General features: G+C 35.1%; 1 protein-coding gene, 2 long non-coding RNA genes and 1 pseudogene across 4 annotated transcripts; 3 read left to right on the top strand and 1 right to left on the bottom strand.

The window, feature by feature from the left end:
• The first annotated feature begins 3,708 nt into the window (after positions 1–3,708).
• On the top strand, positions 3,709–5,118 carry LOC142556440 (uncharacterized). Its single transcript, XR_012822613.1, has 3 exons — positions 3,709–3,769; positions 4,781–4,837; positions 4,985–5,118. It is a non-coding gene; the product is annotated as an uncharacterized LOC142556440 (long non-coding RNA).
• Positions 5,119–8,037: 2,919 nt separating this feature from the next.
• Positions 8,038–8,746, top strand: LOC142556461 (uncharacterized). The gene is made up of 2 exons (XR_012822621.1): positions 8,038–8,141; positions 8,339–8,746. It is a non-coding gene; the product is annotated as an uncharacterized LOC142556461 (long non-coding RNA).
• LOC142556460 (serine/threonine-protein phosphatase 7 long form homolog) lies at positions 8,554–10,548 on the bottom strand. Of its 2 annotated transcripts, none has more exons than XM_075667925.1 (6): positions 10,068–10,548; positions 9,763–9,894; positions 9,561–9,679; positions 9,387–9,474; positions 8,805–9,280; positions 8,554–8,746 (listed from the first exon to the last, which is right to left on the bottom strand). In XM_075667925.1, exons 1-5 carry the CDS (start codon positions 10,506–10,508, stop codon positions 9,194–9,196), a joined length of 867 nt encoding a protein of 288 aa, XP_075524040.1. In that variant the 5' UTR covers positions 10,509–10,548; the 3' UTR covers positions 8,554–8,746; positions 8,805–9,193. The 2 variants fall into 2 exon arrangements, with proteins under 2 accessions (XP_075524040.1, XP_075524039.1); XM_075667924.1 differs by having other exon boundaries at positions 8,837–9,280.
• Positions 10,549–12,418: 1,870 nt separating this feature from the next.
• Positions 12,419–12,916, top strand: LOC142504305 (desiccation protectant protein Lea14 homolog pseudogene; annotated as a pseudogene).
• The last annotated feature ends 7,732 nt before the right edge of the window (positions 12,917–20,648 follow it).

Raw genomic sequence — 20,648 nt, 5'->3', positions numbered from 1 at the left:
CGAACCGTATTCTTTACTACTTAAAATTTGCGGAAAAATTAAAAATTTTCTTGAATATAAACATCCATACGGTCGTCAACTCATCGCTCATAAAAATATCTTTGAAATCATCCAACACCAATAAAACTTGCTAACAAAATACTTGTCCCAAACATCTCTCACCGAAGCAAAAAAAAATCAGAGTATTTTAAACTTGCATAAAAATGTTAAAATAACATGGGCGGTCCTCGGGTCTAGCCTTCTGCTCAGTCCAAGCCTGCCCCTTGGTCGCCACCTCCGGTCTCCTCATAGACATCTTCACCTGCATCGATCAAGTCTAGTGATTCTAAATACTCAACACGTATAAACTGGAAATAGCAAGTACTACATAATAAAACCACATGCAACTTTAAAATAGAACATACATACTTGAAGATTGGATTTGAAATGAACTTGAACTTGCATACGTACATAGACGTGCCATAACTTGAAAGCTTTCATAAACATGCTTACATACTTGATCATACTTAAACATACATGATTTCATTTTTGCGTAGAGGATGTTTCAAAGCAAGTGACCCATACATAATAAACTCCTGATCAGACAAACCACAGTACTGGGCTGACAGGGACGTATCCACTGCCACATACATGAGATCCCCGTTCATAATTTAACGGGCTGGTTGGTCCCCGTTCATAATTTAACGCTTTCCAACCACGATCTAACTCGTTCATAATTTAACGGGGTGGAGAGGTCCTCGACCACGTTTACCGACTTCCAAACCCATTCATAATTTGGTCACAAGACAATTAGCATACATCAAAAACTTAAAATATTTTCTTGCACGTCAACATACTAACTTGGTGTTGAGGGATTCGTTGGACTTCGATCGGGGGCGTTGCTGCACCTACTAATCATGAATTGGCATGTTTATCTGCATAACTTAGACATAATTTCAAGCTTACATAAGAACTCATTCAATTCCTTATGACGTTGTAAATTCCCATGACTCGACTGCGTAAATCACTGAACTAAAACCATGCCATCAACCCCCCCCCCCCCCAAAGCATACTATAGAAATTTTCCCCAAAGTTGTGAAGGACACGGATCCTGTGCCTACCTCCGTGTAGGGGTTCGTGTAGACTCGGATGAGAAGGCTCGAAAGGGAAGGTGGACACACCCCGTGTCAGGGTCCGTGTGGGGGTCCGTGTAGACTCTGGAAAAAGGCACTTCGGTGGAACAAGGGCACGACCCCGTGTGAGGGTCCGGGTACCTACTGTGAACGCGAACTTACGAAAATTTTGTACATGTTTCGCTTAACTTTCTAGACTCGATTGCGCGGACTATGAATCGACACTCCAAGGCTCATCCTAGCACGCCATAACCTCAAACCAAATTCGTACAAATCCCCAAGGCGACTATGTTCACCCTACGACACATACCATTCAAAACATTGTAATTGACATCAAAAGTTACCCACGACTTTTAACTAAATCGAGCGCCTATTGGCATGAATCGAAACCTCAAAAATACTCCCAACATCGTACTAAGCATACCTAAATGCAGCAACGATCATCCGAAGATTTCCCAACGAAGCCTGCAACAATAAAAACTCAAGAACACATCAAAACATAATTTCTGAAAAACGCAGTTTGAGCAGTCCCACGAAAAACGCCATAACTCACTTAATCTTTGTCCAAATATTTCAAATTTACTATCAAATCGAAGGTATCAAAAATTTCTACAATTCTCTAGTTGAAAGTTTTATCAAAATATCGACTGAAAACTCGCAGTTTCAACCAGAACAGTAAAAACGTGATTTTTGATCCCTAAAATGGTTTCATAAGTGATCCCAACACAATTGCTTGAACTTCTACACATGGTTTTACGCATAAATAACAACGCACGCATAATATGACATGATCGATGCATCAAGAACAGATTATACGTGCCTTTTGATGATAAACTTTACCGTAACGGCGACACCGAAGCGGAGATAGAAGCGAGGTTGATCCGGGACGAACGTGACGCGATTTTCTTGCAATAAAATCGATCAAAACTTGCTGAAAATTGACAAGGGAAGGGGCGGCTGCTGTTCTCCTCTTAGAACCCTAGGTTTTTCTCTTTAAAAAAATAAAAGAAGTGGAAATCTGAATGTGTGTGTGTGTTTAGGCGTTATTAGTGTGTGTAAAAGTGTGTGTGTGTGATTAGTAAATTAGGAAAATCACCTAATTAAATAATAAATAAAACTATTTAAAATACTAACACTCTTTAAACTTTAAATAAAATCCCTCAATTAAAATAATGCACAAAAAAGAAAGAAGCTAATTTTAAAAGTTTCAAACTCTTAAATCACTAAATAAATAAATTTTAGGCTTTAAAATACTAACAACTTAGTAAGTCCTTTAAAATGCCCTATCCTCAACTTAAAATAAAAGTATCACATTTTAAATTGCAGAATCGTCCCCGGTCTCTTTTCCTCAATCCCGCCTCGAATAATCGCCTGAAACATGAAACTCGAAAAACATTTTAACGTGCATCATAATAAACATGGATAATTTAAAATAATGCAGTTTCATAATTATGCATGGCTAAAACTCTTTTATAATTAATTAAATGATTTAATAATTAAATGAATGCATGGATTAAACGTGCACTGAATTTGGACACTACAGTTGCGAAGAGGAAGGAGCGGGTGAAAAAAATCCTTAAATCTTTGCTCTCAAAATTTTGAAATCTTGTGTGTACTGTGTGAAAGTGGACGACTGCTAGGAGACTCAAAAACCCTAGCTTCCTATTTTATAATTTCGAAATTAGAGTGTTAATGGGTTAGAGTTTTGGTTTTTAAGTTTAGGAGTAATTAGGGCCGCTAATTTTAGGTAAATTAGACCCCTTAGGACCTATTTAATATTTAAATTAATGTTTACAAATTTTTTTTAAGAATAATAATTTTTGGGTATTTAAAGTCTTTTGTTTGACCAAAACCGGTTTCCTGGATAAAATCGAGCTTGTCTCATAAAATATTTTGGACTCCAACATTTTTAGAAAAATATAATCATTTTTATCAAGCCTCAAAATATGTATAGTATTTTTTATCTTGTTCGTCCCCTATGTCTTTTCTGGTGATCTTGGGGTGAGGTCAATCAAGCACATTAACGTAAGGACCAAGTGCTAATGCCCAACATGCTCTAAATGGCCCAACATCAAGGAGTAGAAAATTGGATCTCTCTTAAGCTGATTCAGGGATCGAGTTCTATGGGATTTGGTCGAGAGGGAGCGACATTCAGTGGTTTAAGGCCAAACTTCGTTTGCCGAGGTTGGATTTACATCTCAAGTCAACAGAAGTTTTTACTAGAAGTAAGGTGTGTCGATTTGGGGATAATGGTCAATGTATTCTTTTTATGGAAACTCGAATCTCCCTGAATCAAGAGTGATTATAACTAAATGTACTTGCTTGAGTGAGACACTTTAGTTCATAATTACCAATTCTCAAAATTGATGATTCTTGGAAGGGACTCATCCAAGGCTTTTGAGCTAGTCCCAAGTAATCGAGTCCCGGGTAGGGTGATCTTCTTACACTAGGAACTCAAAATTTGTTGATTTTATCATCCTTTTCATTTGAAGATATATCAAGAGATAATGTTTAATTTCGTTGATAATATTATAATTATATATTAAGAAGTAATATTTTCTTTTGTGTAATTTTTTTGATAATACTTGTCATTTATTTCAGATATTAGCACCGTCCGTTGATATTATTACAAGTTCCGTATAATTAAGTCTGAGAAGGTAATTTAAGTAAATTTTTTTAATATTTTGTTTGTATTATTTATATTATATTAATGTAATTATAATTTTGTTCACTAACATTATATAATTAAATATAATTTAGTTAAATAGTATATTTTTAATATTAATCACGATATTAAAAAATTGTTGGAATATTAAAAAAAATAAATATGATATTGTGATTTTTGAAATATTTCAAGGTTAGTATTTATAATATAATTAACTTAATTTAATATAAGAATGATTTAATATTATTGTACTTAATACTAATAAAATTATAAAGTATTTTGTTAAGTTTTTTTAAATAAATTTATAAAAATTTATATATGAAATAGTGTTTAGTTACTCTATAACTTTGATCACTTTAATATAATTTATATAACATTATAAATATGTTTATGTTAATGTAAAGTAATATAAGAAATTGAGAATTCTAATTAAAATATTTTTATCCAACTATATATTTTGAAATAACTTACTTAAAGGTTTAATATAAGTAAATTATATTAATTTTTATTGTCAAATTAATTTGTGTGGTTTTTTTTTTTTTTTTTTTTTCTTTGGAGTTAACATTGTATGTTTGGATAAATTAATTTGTGTGGTTATATACTAAACAATTTTGAAAAATATGTAATAAAATTGCACTGAGTATTTGGCGAATTCATCAGTCCTTCAGCGTTTTCGGCATTCTTCTTGCGCAGCTCTTTTTTTTCTTCACTCCGTGGTATTTTTTGTTAGTTATAAAGAATCACGTGATTCTCCTCCCTTTATAAATTACGTCGATCATGTGAGTATTGGAATTCCTAATTTGATTTGATAGTTTTCTGTCGAATATTAGAATTTTAGAGAATTGCGCCAAGTCTCAGCAATTCAGAATTTGATTTGGGAGCATTGTGCTGAGTAACAGAATTTGGGAGAATTGAGCTGAGTCTAAGTCGAATCTATGTTTTTTCTTTCTATATTGAATGGTTTATGTATATTATATCTGATAATGTTTGTAATTTATTGCAGATATTAAACTCCGGTAGCTCATTTAATTACAAATTATGTACAACGACATTTGAAAATGTAATTTCAATAATTTCTTATATTTTAATTGTATTATTTATGTTGTATTAATGTAATTATAATTTTTTTCGGTTGCATTATACTATTTTATATAATTTTGTTATATTTTATATTTTTAATATTAATTATGTTTTATATTTGTCACAGACATGGATACTGTCAGGGTCTTACTTTACGTAGGTGGTTATGTCATTATTGAAGATGGTAGGGTTGGATGTAGTATCCCCGCGACCAGGCCCATTAAAATCCCTCGCTCTACTACATTTTCTCAATTGATGAATTATGTGCATCGCAAGCTGGAGATCGACCCATCAAAATTCTACATCAAATTGTCAACGAAATAGCTCGTTGTTTCGTTACATTGAATAGCATGTCTATATCACAGATGATGATAGTATACAATTTATGCTTGAGTTGCCGACACTGGATTGCATGTACTTGTATGTTGATTCATCGCCAGTGTTACAGAACGTAAGTGATTACGATTTTGATGTGGTCATGCTAGTAATAACTCAAGGTTTGGGAACAGTAGGTTTAAATGAAACGGGACCTTCTATGTATCACGTCGATGAACAGTCAGCTCAAACCTACTCTGGGATCGACACTGGTCCTTGGGATCACCATATCAGGACTCACACTGAAAAAGACTATGCATGGGGGATGAATAAAACACGAGAATTGGATTTTACCTCAGGGGATTGGGATCATCATATCACGGTTCCATCAGGAGTTGATGGTGCATGGGGTTCTAGTAGAACAGGCCAATTGGATTTAAATTCGTGGGCTCCTGAAGAAAATACCACAAATATCAGACATTTTGATAGTTCTGTTGAGGCTGCAAATATTCCCGCCCCAATTACAGAACAAATGGATGAGCAAGATGATTTATTTGGGGACAGTTCGCATCATGTCATGAATAGCGATGATGATTTTTATGCTACATCAAGTGACGGAGAAGATGATCATCATGTTGAGAATGCAAATGAAGGGACATTGGTGCGTGTGTTAATGTCTGGAACAACAATGACAGAGAACATTCCTATTGCATCAGAGCAACATTTACGTGAAATTCCCCAATTTTTCGATGAAGTCTACGACGAACAAATTCCAGATTTATTTGGCATTCCTTCTTCTTCACGAACAAACTTTTACAATCTTGAAAGGCTAGAGCTCGGTGTAAAAATGGTTTTTAAGAGCAAAGGTGATTTAATAGCTTCAGTGAAAGATTTTTCTATTCGGGTTTTGAGACGTGAATATATCGTTGTCCAAAGTTCTCCGACAATTTGGAAGGTCAAATGCAAGAACTGGTCCGAAGGTGACAACTGTGGGTGGGGACTTCGAGCATCGTTCAAAAAAAGTTTAGGCTACTTCATGATCACAAAATATGGTGATGATCACACATGCATGTCTACCCAAGTCGATATAGATCACCACAACCTTGATGTAAACATGATAGCCAGCACACTTTTGGGAATCGTGCGTTGTGATCCTGCATACGAGATCAAATATGTGCGAAAGAGTATTAAAAGAAAATATGTGTATGATATATTGTATGCTAAGGTATGGCAGAGTTTAAAATGCGCAGTGGAGGTAATCTATGGCACATGGGAAAACTCTGTAACTTTTCTTCCTAAATATATGGGAGCTTTGTCGAAGTACAATCCATGAACTATTGTAGAATGGAAGCATCTTCGACCGTATGACCTTCCACATAAAATTTTGAACTTTGTGTTTTGGGCCTTCAAACCATGTGTAGATGGTTTTCGACATTGTCGCAACATAATCAGCGTAGACAGTACCCATATGTACACCAAATATAAGCACAAACTACTCATAGCAGTAACTTTGGATGCCAATAACCAGGTTTTGCCGCTAGCATTTGCGCTTGTTGATGAAGAGAATTATGAGTCTTGGCATTGGTTCCTCAGTAATGTTGCAGGACATGTTACCAGAGGGTGTAATGGTGTGTGCCTTATATCTGATAGAAATGCGGGTATAACAAGTGCAGTGCAAGATCTCCCTGACTTCAAGCCTCCTCGTGGTGTTCATCGTTTTTATCTGAGGCATGTTTGCTCTAATTTCAACAGTAAGTTCAAAAACATTCACTTGAAAGACTTATGTTGGGAAGCAGGGATACAACACAAAGTAGCAAAATTTAATGCGACAATGGAGGCAATGATAACAAATAATGCAGCAGCTTTCATCTATTTGTCAAACATTCCAAAAGAAAAATGGTCATTGGCTCATGATGGGGGATGGAGACGAGGGATAATGACGACGAACATGTCTGAGTGTATTAATGGTGTATTGAAAGGGGTTCGAATTCTTCCAATAACTGCAATAGTGGAGCTGACATTACAGCGATGCGTGCACTATTTCATTCAACGGCGAGCGCGAAGTGATAAGATGCTGGAAAAAAATCAACCATGGACCGACTTTGCGTACTCTAAATTTGATATGTGGTCAAAAAAGTCAATTGAACATCGAGTTGTAAGATTTGACCAAAGGGATAAAACAGCATCCGTCGCGATAGGAGGAAGACCTGGTCGTCAACATCGCGTACAAGCTGTCAACATTTCTACGCGTGATTGCACATGTGGTAAATTCACAATATTTGGAATTCCTTGTTCACATGTTATATGTGCAGCAAAATGGTTTGGTTTGAATCCCGAACATCTTGTACAACCATGGTTTACACTGAGCGAATACGTGAACACATACGATGGAATATTCTACCCTATTCATGATGAACAATATTGGAATGAACCTACATTCCAATTACAACACAATAGTGTTCGTCAACAAAGGAGGCAGACTGGTAGAGATCGCAGGACACGCTTAAGAAACGAGATGGATCAGCCATCATCGAGGGAGAGACAACGTGGGAGGTAAAAGATCTACAATAACGTATTGTACCCTATTTTAAACCATAACATTTGAAGTTATTAATGTAATTACAAAATTGTGTATTCAAATTTTGTCTTTATTAATAATTCTTTTTCATTGCAGGTAGGTGCAGGTGAGAAGATCGAGTTATGGTGTCAAATACATATGTTTGTCACGCAGATTTTACAATCCAGTATTGTATTGTTATGACAATTCAGTTTGTTATTGTTATGAAGATGTTTAAATATGAAGTTTGTTGACTTATTTCACTTGATTTAGCAATTATACTTATGTTTTTTCATACTATAACTTTATCCGTAAATTTATAAGTAAAAGAATAATAAATCACAATCAATACATTCCACAATTTTAACAAGTCAATAATAAAGCAAATATAAACGAATGTTGAAAAATAATAGTCACTCTTCGTCCACGACCTAACTGTGCATACATATGTAACTGTGCATCTTTAAATACATCTATTTATCTCTAAATGTGCATACATAAGTCAACAATCGTCCACAAACTATCTCTAAATACATCTGTTCATCTCTAACTGTGCATAAATAAGTCAACAATACATACATATGTAACTGTGCATCTTTAAATAAATAGTTAATGCTGATGGTAACGATGCCCCCCAGTGCCACACGGTGGTCTTTTAATCACTCTCCGTCCACGACCTAACATCTGTTCAGCATCTCCATGTGTACTTGTTTGAGCTGCAGATATACTGGTATCGGCAATGTTCCCACCAATCTCATACCCTTCTGTCTCATAATATTGTTGAAATGGTATGGACGACGCGTTAAATGTTGGGCGACTCTCATTCATACCCGGTCGAAAGTCATTTTGTAAAAATTGTGTAAAACTACCAGCAAATGGAGTGTAGTAACCAGCATCATACGATGGAATGCTTGAAACCACTGGCGGAGTAGTGTATGCCATATTTGAAGATGATGGTCCGGGTTCAAACTCATTTCATGTCCACATCGGTGGATATTGCACATGAGCTGGGCGTGTCTGTAACATAGATGCATATGTTATGTAACATATATGTAATAAAATAAATTATATTTACGTACATATGTAGACCAATTGAACATGTCTTACGATAAATTGTCGGTAGTTTGCATCAACAGGATGGTAGCCCATGATGTTCGAAGGTACCACTGGCGGCGAGAGCACTATTTGTGAAATGCGATTATACCAACCAACATAGTCCACTGTGATTGCGGGTGTACCAGGTATGATATAATCCCCACCAATCACAAAATTATATCTTTCATTCCACATTTCTACAAAATCTTTGTGATATGTCGCCCAATCAAAGTTGTTTCGGCCTTGTCGCGTCAGTTTATGGAAATTGTCGAAGTTAGCAGCAGGTGGCGGAATACCCTAACGCATTCCAAACTGTCGGAGACACCGCTCTGGTCTATGCATCTCAACTATATAAAAATTGATCAATGCTCATGCCGACCGACATAGATGAATTCTATTTCCATTAAGAATTCCACCAACCTCCAGGGACTCCATATCATAAATTGTCCATAGAAACTGAATCAAATAAAAAGAAAAAAAGATTATCAAGTTCATAATATATAATTCAAACTGAATTTGTAAAAAATTTCAAACTATAAACAACTAATTCATATATATCTACCTGTCCTTCTACCATCCTGTCAAGCATATCTCTCATTATACGGACCGAATGATGGGCCGTGTGTGTCCAAGAGAATTCGCGTCTCCAACTGCAATTTATAAAAGTACATAATAGTTTCATTAAAACTAAATAACAAAATAATAATAATAAATGTTAATTATTTCTTATTAGTACCATGCACCGTATGGTGGGAATGGTAGATCCTGAAGCACATCCGCAGCCTGCTCTTGTGAAATAGATACATGTTGCGCTCTATCAGGGCAAAGAAGAGTAATTTTAGACCACACCCAAATCTGCAATAACCTACAACAGAAATAGTTAAATCATAAGAAAAATTAAGTACAACAAATATAGTTAACGTAGAAGTGTAAATTACCTGCAATATCTGAACGGGGCCACACAAATCGACCTTTAATCTCATTGATATGTCGCACAACTCTCTATAAAGATATGCCAACACAGCAGAATCCCAGCTATATGTATTCATTATTTCTATGTCCTCAATAAACTGCAAATACAATAGTTTCACAGCAGCACCTTCCGAGTCCGAAAACATACATCCACCAATGATCATTAATGCAACACAACGGGAATATTGTGTCACGTCCTCTTCAGTGCTTTGATCATTAATCATATTATTTAGGCAACGGTCTAGCAAAGCGGTCAGATAAAGATGTGCACTTTAATCTGAGAAGATGTAGGCGTAAAACCCAACCAAGTAGCGCAACGCTGTTGTAAAGTATGTTTGTTGTACGCGGTATCTATACCAGTGATGAGCATGCCATCAATATTCAACCCCCAAATAAGGGCAACATCCTGTAGGGTGATTGTTGCCTCGCCCATGGTAAGGTGAAATGTGTGTGTCTCACGACGCCATATCTCAACAATGGCTGTAAGCAAATGATTATCATAATATTTAATAGGACCACACTGAATGACACCATAGAAGCTCATGCGTGCAAGACATAGGCGGACACGGAGGTGAATCCCAGCATTAAGCAATCTCCAAAGACATTTGTCAGACCGGCGTGACGGAATTATTGCATCCATGTTTTCAGCGTTGATATTATTTGATATGTGTCTACCCCGCAAATACAACACATTATCCGTATTTTCAGCCATCTTGCAAACAAAAAATCATTGGTTAATAGTTATTTGTTATAAAATGTATACATTAGTAATAGTTATTTATTATAAAAAATATAACATGTAATTACAATAAATAAATTAGTAATAATAAATATATTAGTAATAGTTATAAAACCTATATATTTATTGTAATTAAATTAAGTATACTTATTATTATGCAATTAACATTACAAGTATTCGAATAAAAAAATTACGTGATGCAATTAATATATAAGTATTAATATTATACAATTAATATTTTAATACGTGATGCAATTAATTAATATTATACGATTAATATTTTAATTATTTCAATATTATAATTATATAGTTATTATTATGCAATTAATATTATAATTATTCCAATAATACAATTTATATTACAACTAATTCCAATAATACAATTAATACAGAGTTATAATTTATAATTTTTGTAAATAAATTAAGTATAGTTATTAGTATTACTTAGCAATTTTAATTTTAATTTTAATAATAAGTACAGTCTTTTTTTTTCCCAAATATTATGCTCAAGAAACTGCAAATACAATAATTTCACAGCAGCACCTTCCGAGTCCGAAAACATACATCCACCAATGATCATTAATGCAACACAACGGGAATATTGTGTCACGTATTAATATTTTAATACGTGATGCAATTAATTAATATTATACGATTAATATTTTAATTATTCCAATATTATAATTATATAGTTATTATTATGCAATTAATATTATAATTATTCCAATAATACAATTTATATTACAACTAATTCCAATAATAAAATTAATACAGAGTTATAATTTATAATTTTTGTAAATAAATTAAGTATAGTTATTATTATTACTTAGCAATTTTAATTTAATTTTAATAATAAGTACAGTCTTTTTTTCCCCAAATATTGTGCTTCTAAGTTCTACGTTGTGAAATTTAGCAATGTATCCCTTCTCTGCTTAATTTTTTGTGTATAAATATATAACATAATCTAATTAACTTAGATCTAATTATTTATGATCTCTCTGGAATAATACTTATTTATAACATGTAATTCCAATAATATAATTTATAATTTTTGTAATTAAATTAAGTACAGTTATTATTATTACTTAAAACTATTATGATGCGGTCATAAAGTTCTCGGTATCACAAAAATTCTAATTATAGTATTATAATTCCAATAATACAATTAATAATATAATAATTGTGATTACTTAAAACTATTATAATTAACTAACAATAATAAATATAATAAACAAAAATAATATCGTTACCTCTTAATATTCTGAAAAAATGCCGAAGACTTACGCTAATGAATAAATAGAAAATTCTGAAGATCGATGCTGGAAAGAGATGTGCTCGATGCTCGCCGCTCGGTGGCCAAAAGAAAAAAAAAGCAAAGGAAGAACTCGCTGAATGAAAGTGAGGAGGAAGAGGTGCGCACCTCATTTTAAAGAAGGGGTAGCCACAGATTCTTAGAAACAGAATCCGTGACTACGCGTTGATTTTTTAAAAAAATTTAATTGAATCCGGGAATCTGAATTCCGGATTGTAATATTTTGAGAAACCTCCTAATTTTGTTATATTTTAATATATAATTTTTAAAATAATATTAATTTTTAAAAAACCCCGACTTTCTTAAGTATTTTTCTTTAAAAAAACCCAACAGTCCAGTTGTCAGTAAAATAATAGAAACAAAGCATCTTGTCAATTTATTTCAACGGGTAAGATCTTGTCACACATATAAGTTCAAAAAAAGTGGGTTCTACGTATGCATGGGCAAATCAGGCAATGCCGTAGGATGAAATAAACCCACGTTCTGTTATTAATGATAACGCGTTTCCATTCATATATATATATATAACTCATGCATTCAGTCGATACTCAATCCCCCCAAGAAATCAAAAATGGATATAGTGGACCAGGCCAAGCATTTCGTCGCCGAGAAGGTCGTCAACATGCCCAAGCCGGAGGCGACCATAATTGACGTGGATCTCAAAGGCTTCGGCTTCGACGGGATAACGTACCTCGCCAAGATCGACGTCTCCAACCCCTACGCCGTCACGATACCGATCGGAGAGATCGCGTACAAGGTGAAGAGCTCCGGAAGAGGAATTGCGACGGGCTCGATACCGGATCCTGGATCCCTCAAGGCGAACGATAAGACTATGCTGGATGTCACGATCAAGGTGCCGCACAGCCTGCTGATTAGCCTGATTCGGGACATTGGGGCCGATTGGGATATCGATTACGAGCTGGAGTTAGGGCTGATTATCGATATTCCGGTGTTTGGGAATTTCACGATCCCGATGTCGTATAAAGGTGAGATGAAGATGCCGACCCTTTCTGACTTGTTTACGGGAAATCAGACGGCGGATATGGCCGCGGCGCCGGCCGACGCTTGATTCTTCTCCCTGCCGCAAATGTATCGTTACTGACAATGCGTTGCGTTTGATGATAAAAGAGATGAATGTGACTGATTACTTTACTGTGTTTTAGTCTCTTTTATTTTGATATTACTAGCATATCTGTATCGAAACAACGAAATTTGCGGCTTATCACCTGCTCGATTTAGATCAATGAAACATCTTCGGATATGTGTATTGTGATGAGACCTCTTGACGTCGATGGTAAAGGGAAATGTCTATTGGAGTACGAAATCAAACAAATGTAAGATGTCTCATTGGAATGTTATTGTCGTGAATGTTTTGAAGATGTCAATGAGACGGAGAAAAGATTGAATAATGATTATGATAGTTGTTTCATGATAGGCTTCATGTACCTTATTCTCCAAGGTGATTAAACATTGATATGACTTTTTCACAACGGAATAAGACATATGAAGCATATCATGCAACCAAAACGATCACAGTCATTCCTCAATTTCTTATCCATTTCATTTACAACGTCAAAGCATACACACTATAACATTTTAATGGAGACATCTTACGTTGTTTGATTTTGTACTCGAATAGATATTTCCCTTTACCATCGACAAGAAGTGGACCCCTCACAATACGCATCTCCGAAGATGTCTCATTGATGGATATCGAGCTGGTGACAAACCGTAAATTTCGTTGTTTCGATATAGATATGCTAGTTTGGTTTATCGAGTGAAAAGGTTCCTTCGAATCATTGTCTTTCGAACCATAGTTGGAAGTATTTTTTTTTCCATGGTTAAAGCAATAAAATATTACTCCAAATAAACAACCATCTATATTTATTTATATACAAGAAATATACGATCCACCGAAAAGCCCCAATTAAATAATACGAAATATTAATGGGGTCATTATTTTTCACCGATAATTATCATCAGTTAAATATCATCATTTACTAATATTATTTTATTTATCATCCAATGTTTTGATGTAAAACGTAGATACAAACTATATAACACAAAACATTGAACGTAATACATGAATTATCAAGGACTTAAAGGTAAAAACACAATTGAGATTCTTATTCATGCTTTTATATAGAAAAAAAAATATTAGAAAAGTAGGGAAAAGGAAAAATTATTTACATGAAAAAATATAATTTTCTCACTCAGGAGATTTATCTTAAAAATTTGATTGATGAGATAATTTTATAAGAATTTTTATGAGTACTTTGGGATGATCTCATTAATCTATATTTATGAAACCTTTTTGAAAATTTTATATATTGCGATGACAATACATCATTAAATAAAGTTATAGGTGTCTCAACTTTCATTAATTAATATGCAATTTTAAAGAAAATATATTTTTTTAAAAAAGAGAAATGATGTCAAAATATCAAAAAATGAGCCGCCTTTAATCTAAGGCTGCCCATGTTTACATATATATTTTTCAAAAAGATTACATTAATTTTAATACAATAAATTTTTTTTGTTAAATTACCCTTCTTAAACTATAATATCCATTTCATTAAAAATTAAAAGTCATAATCGACGAGGAAATTAATTTATTTTAAAGAATTCTTTAAAGAATAAAATCAGTGGTATAATACTTCTGTGTTCTTCCTTACAATAATAATTATATGCATCCATATTTACAAGACCACAACACTCTCTTTTAGCGTAGACGAAGTTTTATACAGAAATTTATTGTTGAATAAATGTTTATGATTTGTATAAAAAAATTGTTGGGGTGAACGGAGTGCAAGAATTGTTTCTGTTAGAAGAATGTTATAAGAGTGATTGAACAACGATGTTTGGGTTGATGTACAATTTAAAAGTTTTGAGTTATACCATTATATCACTAGTTATAGTTTTTGAAAAAAAACAAATGTTCGATCTTACATGATATCAGATTCAATTTCACGTGTTTGATTCTCGTTAATGGTAAGAAATACAATTATTGATAGGGAGATTATTATATAAACTATAGAATATTAATACTTATTACCCCACTTTAAATATTTAAAACTGATTAATAGCATGTGGTTAATATTTCATTTGCAATTTTATGTAATATGTGATCGTTTATGAAAATTAATGCATGATTAAATTTAAATGACAATGAGAATATTGATTTTATAATTTATTTTTAGTAGTTTTCGTAACGAATTAATCGTTTTTCGATAATTAATAAGGATATTGTTTTGATAAATATCCAAATAAAATGATAAGTTAACTATAATTTAAATCTAAATCCAATTAATATAAATATCTTTTACTACAATTAATCAATGGTGTAAGCTTAAGAATGTGAAATTTATAATTGTATGACTTAAAACTTATTTACAATTATTACAATCAATTAGAAAAAGTACTAGGAATTGGACTATATAATTGAAATATAGTTGCAACGTCTACTCATTTTAAAATGTGGAAATAATTTTTTTATACTAAAGCTCTCATTTTGAAAATAACCATTTAATTAAATCGCATGCATGCACTCCTACTTAAAAACATCATTTAAAAATCATAACGAGTAATTACAAATAAAATATACCGGAGTAAAGACAAGTAAAATCCTAATATCAACTGTGAAATAAAACAGCGTATAAACTCATCGTATCCTCTCCAAAACCAAAAATCATAATGTGCGGAAAAATCATAGGTCCTCGGGTCGTGTCGCCCACCAGGTCCCTGACTCAGAGTCCAGCACCTCCAGTCTCCTCGACATCGAATTCACCTGCATCAAACACGTATAGTGAGTCTAAAGGCTCAACACACATGTACTATAAATAACAAATACCTAAACGTAGCACACAGCAATGAAAAATATCATAATCAACATATCTTTCATGAACTTTAAAAACGTAACGTAAAGGTATCGTGGGAAATCATATCGTGTCAAATCATGTCATCATGTACGTGTCTGTGAGGCCCGGGGACGAAGAGGGCGGGGGGTGATCGCCGGTGCCATAAGTTGCACGGACAATGAGCGGCTCCTGGCAGGCTTCTAGGTGGAGGGAACATGAATGAACCGACCCACACAGGAATGAGAGGGATTCCGAGACTGTTCAATGTAATGGACTGTACAGTTGAAGAGGGCTTAAAAGATTTGATTGGTACTACTCATATCACGAAGGTGCATCTTCTTTTCGGTAGCTCATCACATAAGAACTTCAAAGTTAAGCATGCTTGACTTGGGGTAATTTTGGGATGGGTGACCTCCTGGGAAGTTTCCTAGGGTGCGTGTGAGTTAGGACATAAGCACGCTGGAAAGACTCGTCTTGGTACAGTGAGAACACTCGTCAAATCTGGGGCGTTACAGTTGGTATCAGAGCCGACCTCTCTTAGTACGGTGTGGTTCGGGGACGAACCAAGCGGAAGCTGGTGGGCATGTGAGGTCCGGGGCCGAAGAGGGCGGGGGGTGATCGCCGGTGCCATAAGTTGCACGGACAATGAGCGGCTCCTGGCAAGCTTCTAGGTGGAGGGAACATGAATGAACCGACCCACACGGGAATGAGAGGGATTCCGAGACTGTTCAATGTAATGGACTGTACAGTTGAAGAGGGCTTAAAAGATTTGATTAGTACTATTCATATCACAAAGGTGCATCTTCTTTTCGGTAGCTCATCACATAAGAAATCCAAAGTTAAGCATGCTTGACTTGGGGTAATTTTGGGATGGGTGACCTCCTGGGAAGTTTCCTAGGGTGCGTGTGAGTGAGGACATAAGCACGCTGGAAAGACTCGTCTTGGTACAGTGAGGACAGTCGTCAAATCTGGGGCGTTACAGTGTCAAAACAGCTCATCAAATCAGCATAAACTTAAACATTTTCTTTTAATTGAATTCAGTTCATTAGTTGTGACTTTCGTATCAGCTCTATCGATGGATCCATCTATAAAACCGTGGAACCCGGCGCTATGGAACATTAGCGACATCATTACCCGCCCACTGAGCCCGGGCCTCAGCTCATCATAACTCATGTCATCGTATACATATACATCGTCAGTCACAACCAATTCCCATCCTTCAAAAATATCATCATTTTCATCACTTAATAAAAACATGCATATGTGTAACTTTTCCTTTAAACCAAGCATGCAACGTATTTATCATAATTGCGTAAAAATCATAAAAATGATGCATAAACATCTAAAATATCATATATTTGTGCTCAGGGCGCTGCCAGGACCAAAACCTCACTCCGAGTGCAAAATGACCATTTTGCCCTTGAGAACTCAAAAATTATCGTTTCACCCCTAGACCTCTAAAATTGACCAGAAGCTTACAAAACTCCTTAAAATGTCCCAAAAATATTTAAATGTATTCCTAGACGTAAACCCGAGTCAAAATCAGAACTTAACCGATTCGTCTTAAAACTTGAACCGGGGTCCCGGTTTTAACCCGAATGGACTCGAAACTCAACCAAATTTTTTCCAATTTTTAACCATGACTAAACTCTACCTAACCAGCCCTTAATCCACTCGTCCCAGACTACCTACGACCCACGAAACGAGTCCCTAGGCTGCTGAAATTTTTTGCTCAACTTAGTCACCTTCTAGTCACGGCTCTCGAGCCAAATCATCGAACCCACACCTAACCAGCTAGGACCAGCCACGAACCAGTCCCTCCTAGACCACCATAGGACCCTCCTAGACCGACCCATCACAAGCACTCAGCCCCATGCACGCAGCACAGCTCACCGCTCGCTAATTCCCAAAACCGCGAACAAACGAGACCAACGCTAGCCCCAATCGTTCAAGCGGACTCTTCTCCGATTCCAGCCCCGTTCGAGCAACTCTAGGCAACGGTTCAGACCCACTAGGATCTGGTCCAGGTCTAGGAACTGGCCCTTGCACAGCCGGCACACCCTAAACCTACCGATCTAGCCATACTCGACTCGAGACCAAGAGTTTCCATCAGCCTATGCTAGGTTTCGATCTTCACCAACCTCCAGCCCTTTGACACCAAAAATCTGGACGTATATGGCCCCTAAAACAACAAAGTTCGGCAGTCCCCTTGCACAAAGATCACAAAACATGAGTTGGGTTTGGGTGTAATGAAAATACAAGTTCATGCCTCAACCGAAGCACACCCGTAGAAACAATGCATGAACCGAGAAACAACATGAATGGCACACAAGACAGCATGTATTATAGCGTGAAAGATGCAGAAATAATGTACAGTGCATGCCTTAGAGAATTTAAGCGAGAAATCGGAGAGTTGCACCACGGGGAAGCACCGGGGAGTAATCTAGCAAGGAAAAACGCTACTGCCGAAGCCTAGCTGCTGGAAATCCGAACGTGGCTGCTGTGGGGAGGGTGGTGTCGGCTGATGGGATTATAGGTTTAGGTTAAGTGGTGCTTAGGAGTTTAATTAAATAATAAACAAATAGATTAATGGGCCTTAAATTATGTAATTAAAAGATTAAAAAGATATTTAAGCCCAATAATTTTAAAAATAGGCCCATTAGATCCTAAACATACTCCCGATAAATATTTCGTGTTAGAAATATTTTGAAAATATTAGCCGATTCCTTAAAAAGTCCCCCGATTCGATAAAATTTACGTACCGATAAAAATAAAAGTCATGCGGGTAAAAATACTCAATAAAATCCCATTTTTGAAAAATACCCTTAAAACACCTTATATTATTTAATAAAAATTTAGTCGTGAAATAAAATAATTTTCTTGAAAGTTTTCCGGTCTCCGATCCTCGTTCGAGCGTGAAATGCATCTAGAAACCCTAATGCATGAACTTTAAAAAATATCATGAAATAAATTCTATCATGCAATAATTATGCATAAAATGCATAAAAATAATTAAACCCTTAATTTAAATAAAATCCTAGATTGCATGAACTTTTAAAATTTCATGAATTAAATCCTATCATGCATGAATTATGCATAAAATTAATTAACACAAATTAATGAGATAAACATGCATTTAATGCTTTAAAATAATTAAATAAAATACCAAAGAAATTTAATAACTTGTATGCATGTGGTTCACGTGTACATTCAAATTTTCGGGACGTCAACTGGTACCAAGTCTCTTTGAACTATGTACTTATGCCAAGAGGTCATGGGTTTGAGACTTGGCGAGGTACCACTCCACCATCCTGGTGTAGAGAGTCCTATGAGTAATGACGCATGTGGAAAGCCCGTGAGGGAAAAGATCCCAGTGGAAACCCAAGATGCGGACAAAACCCCCGAGGGAGTCCAAGATCGGGATACCCATGGTCGTTACAAAAAAGGCGCCTTTTTTTGTAACGATCATGGGCCATTTGGCTGAACCACCATGGGCCTCGGCCCATACCCATGCACCACTACTGATCATGGGTCGTTAGGATAGTCCAGCATGGGCCTCAGCCCATGCCCATGCACCGTCACTCTTAGAATATCACAATCCTGGAAAGTGGTTTCTTTCGCCTTCCCCAAGACTTGAACCCAGGACCTCCAAGCATAAGTACCTAGATTCTTAAAGTGTTGGTACCAGTTGGGCTAGTAGAAATGGAATTTCAATAGGCATCCTATGCCTGTTCAACGGTTTTAAATGCTTGAATTGGGTTCATTAGGCATGCTTAGGTGTTAATAAGCTATGGTTCAAGTTTGGTTAAGTTTCGAGTTGATTCGGGTTAAAACCGAGACGTAGGTTCAAGTTTTAAAACGAATTAGGAAATTAGTCAAGGAGCTTAAGTTTACGTTTAAGAAATGTTTATGGGCGTATTTTATGGTGTTATGTTAAATTTGGATGGATTTGGGTCGTCGTTGTAAGGTTTAATGATAAATTGAAAAAGTTAGGGTTCCATGGGCAAAACAGTCATTTTACACCTGAAAAATATTAGACGTCCTGACAGTGACCTGAATGCTGTAATGAATGATAAAATGTTAATTTTAAAATATTATGGAATTTTGTGAGAAAAAACGATAACGCTAAAAGACGTGTTGCCTGGTTGGTATTAAGGAAAAATTATATATATGAATGAATTTTTTAAGTGATGAATATAATGAAAGGTTGAAGGAGGTGACTTTGATTATGACTAAAATAAAGAATATGATGATATGTAAGTCCAAGGCTTAGTTGACGGGTGAGAGTGTCGTTGATATCCCCGCTGCTTGGTATCATGGTTATACGTAGATGGATCCATCGACCTACAGCTGATATAAAAGTAAAATTAATGATTTGAATTTAATAAAAGGGAAACATATACGTATATAATGAAAAGAAAAATGATATGATTAAAGGAAAAAGGATTTAAAAATGCATGTTCATGAAAAATATTTTTTTAAAAATATCTTTTATTGTTGCTTGTGAATGTATATGTATTACTTGTTATCATGGTGAAGGCTTGCTGAGTCAATAGACTCACTAGATGTGATCGATGTAGATGAGAATAATTTTGATGATGACGGAGGTTTTGATGGTTGAACTAGCTGGACTGATGGTGCACATAACCCGAGAACCTTTGCTAGTTTGATTACTTTAAAGATTTTATGACGTTCATGACTTTTGATGCTTTTGAGTGGTTTTTAGAGAGTAAGATGCTTATGATTTATTTTGAAAAATGATAGTTTTAGATTTGATGATTTATGCTTTTATGTCTTGAATTGCGTTTTTGGATTTTCAAATAATTAGTTGTTGAGTTTATTTTAAATGGTGCAAAATATTTATATATATGTATGTATATTGATAATCGGCCGAGAGCATAGATGAAGAAAAAAATTATTATATTTTAAAGAAAAACGAGTAAT

The sequence above is a fragment of the Primulina tabacum genome, chromosome 9 (assembly GCF_025594145.1).
Source record: "Primulina tabacum isolate GXHZ01 chromosome 9, ASM2559414v2, whole genome shotgun sequence".
Classification (NCBI taxonomy): domain Eukaryota; kingdom Viridiplantae; phylum Streptophyta; class Magnoliopsida; order Lamiales; family Gesneriaceae; genus Primulina; species Primulina tabacum.
Note: the sequence above shows the minus strand (reverse complement) of the source record. Positions and strands in the feature narration are given on the sequence as shown.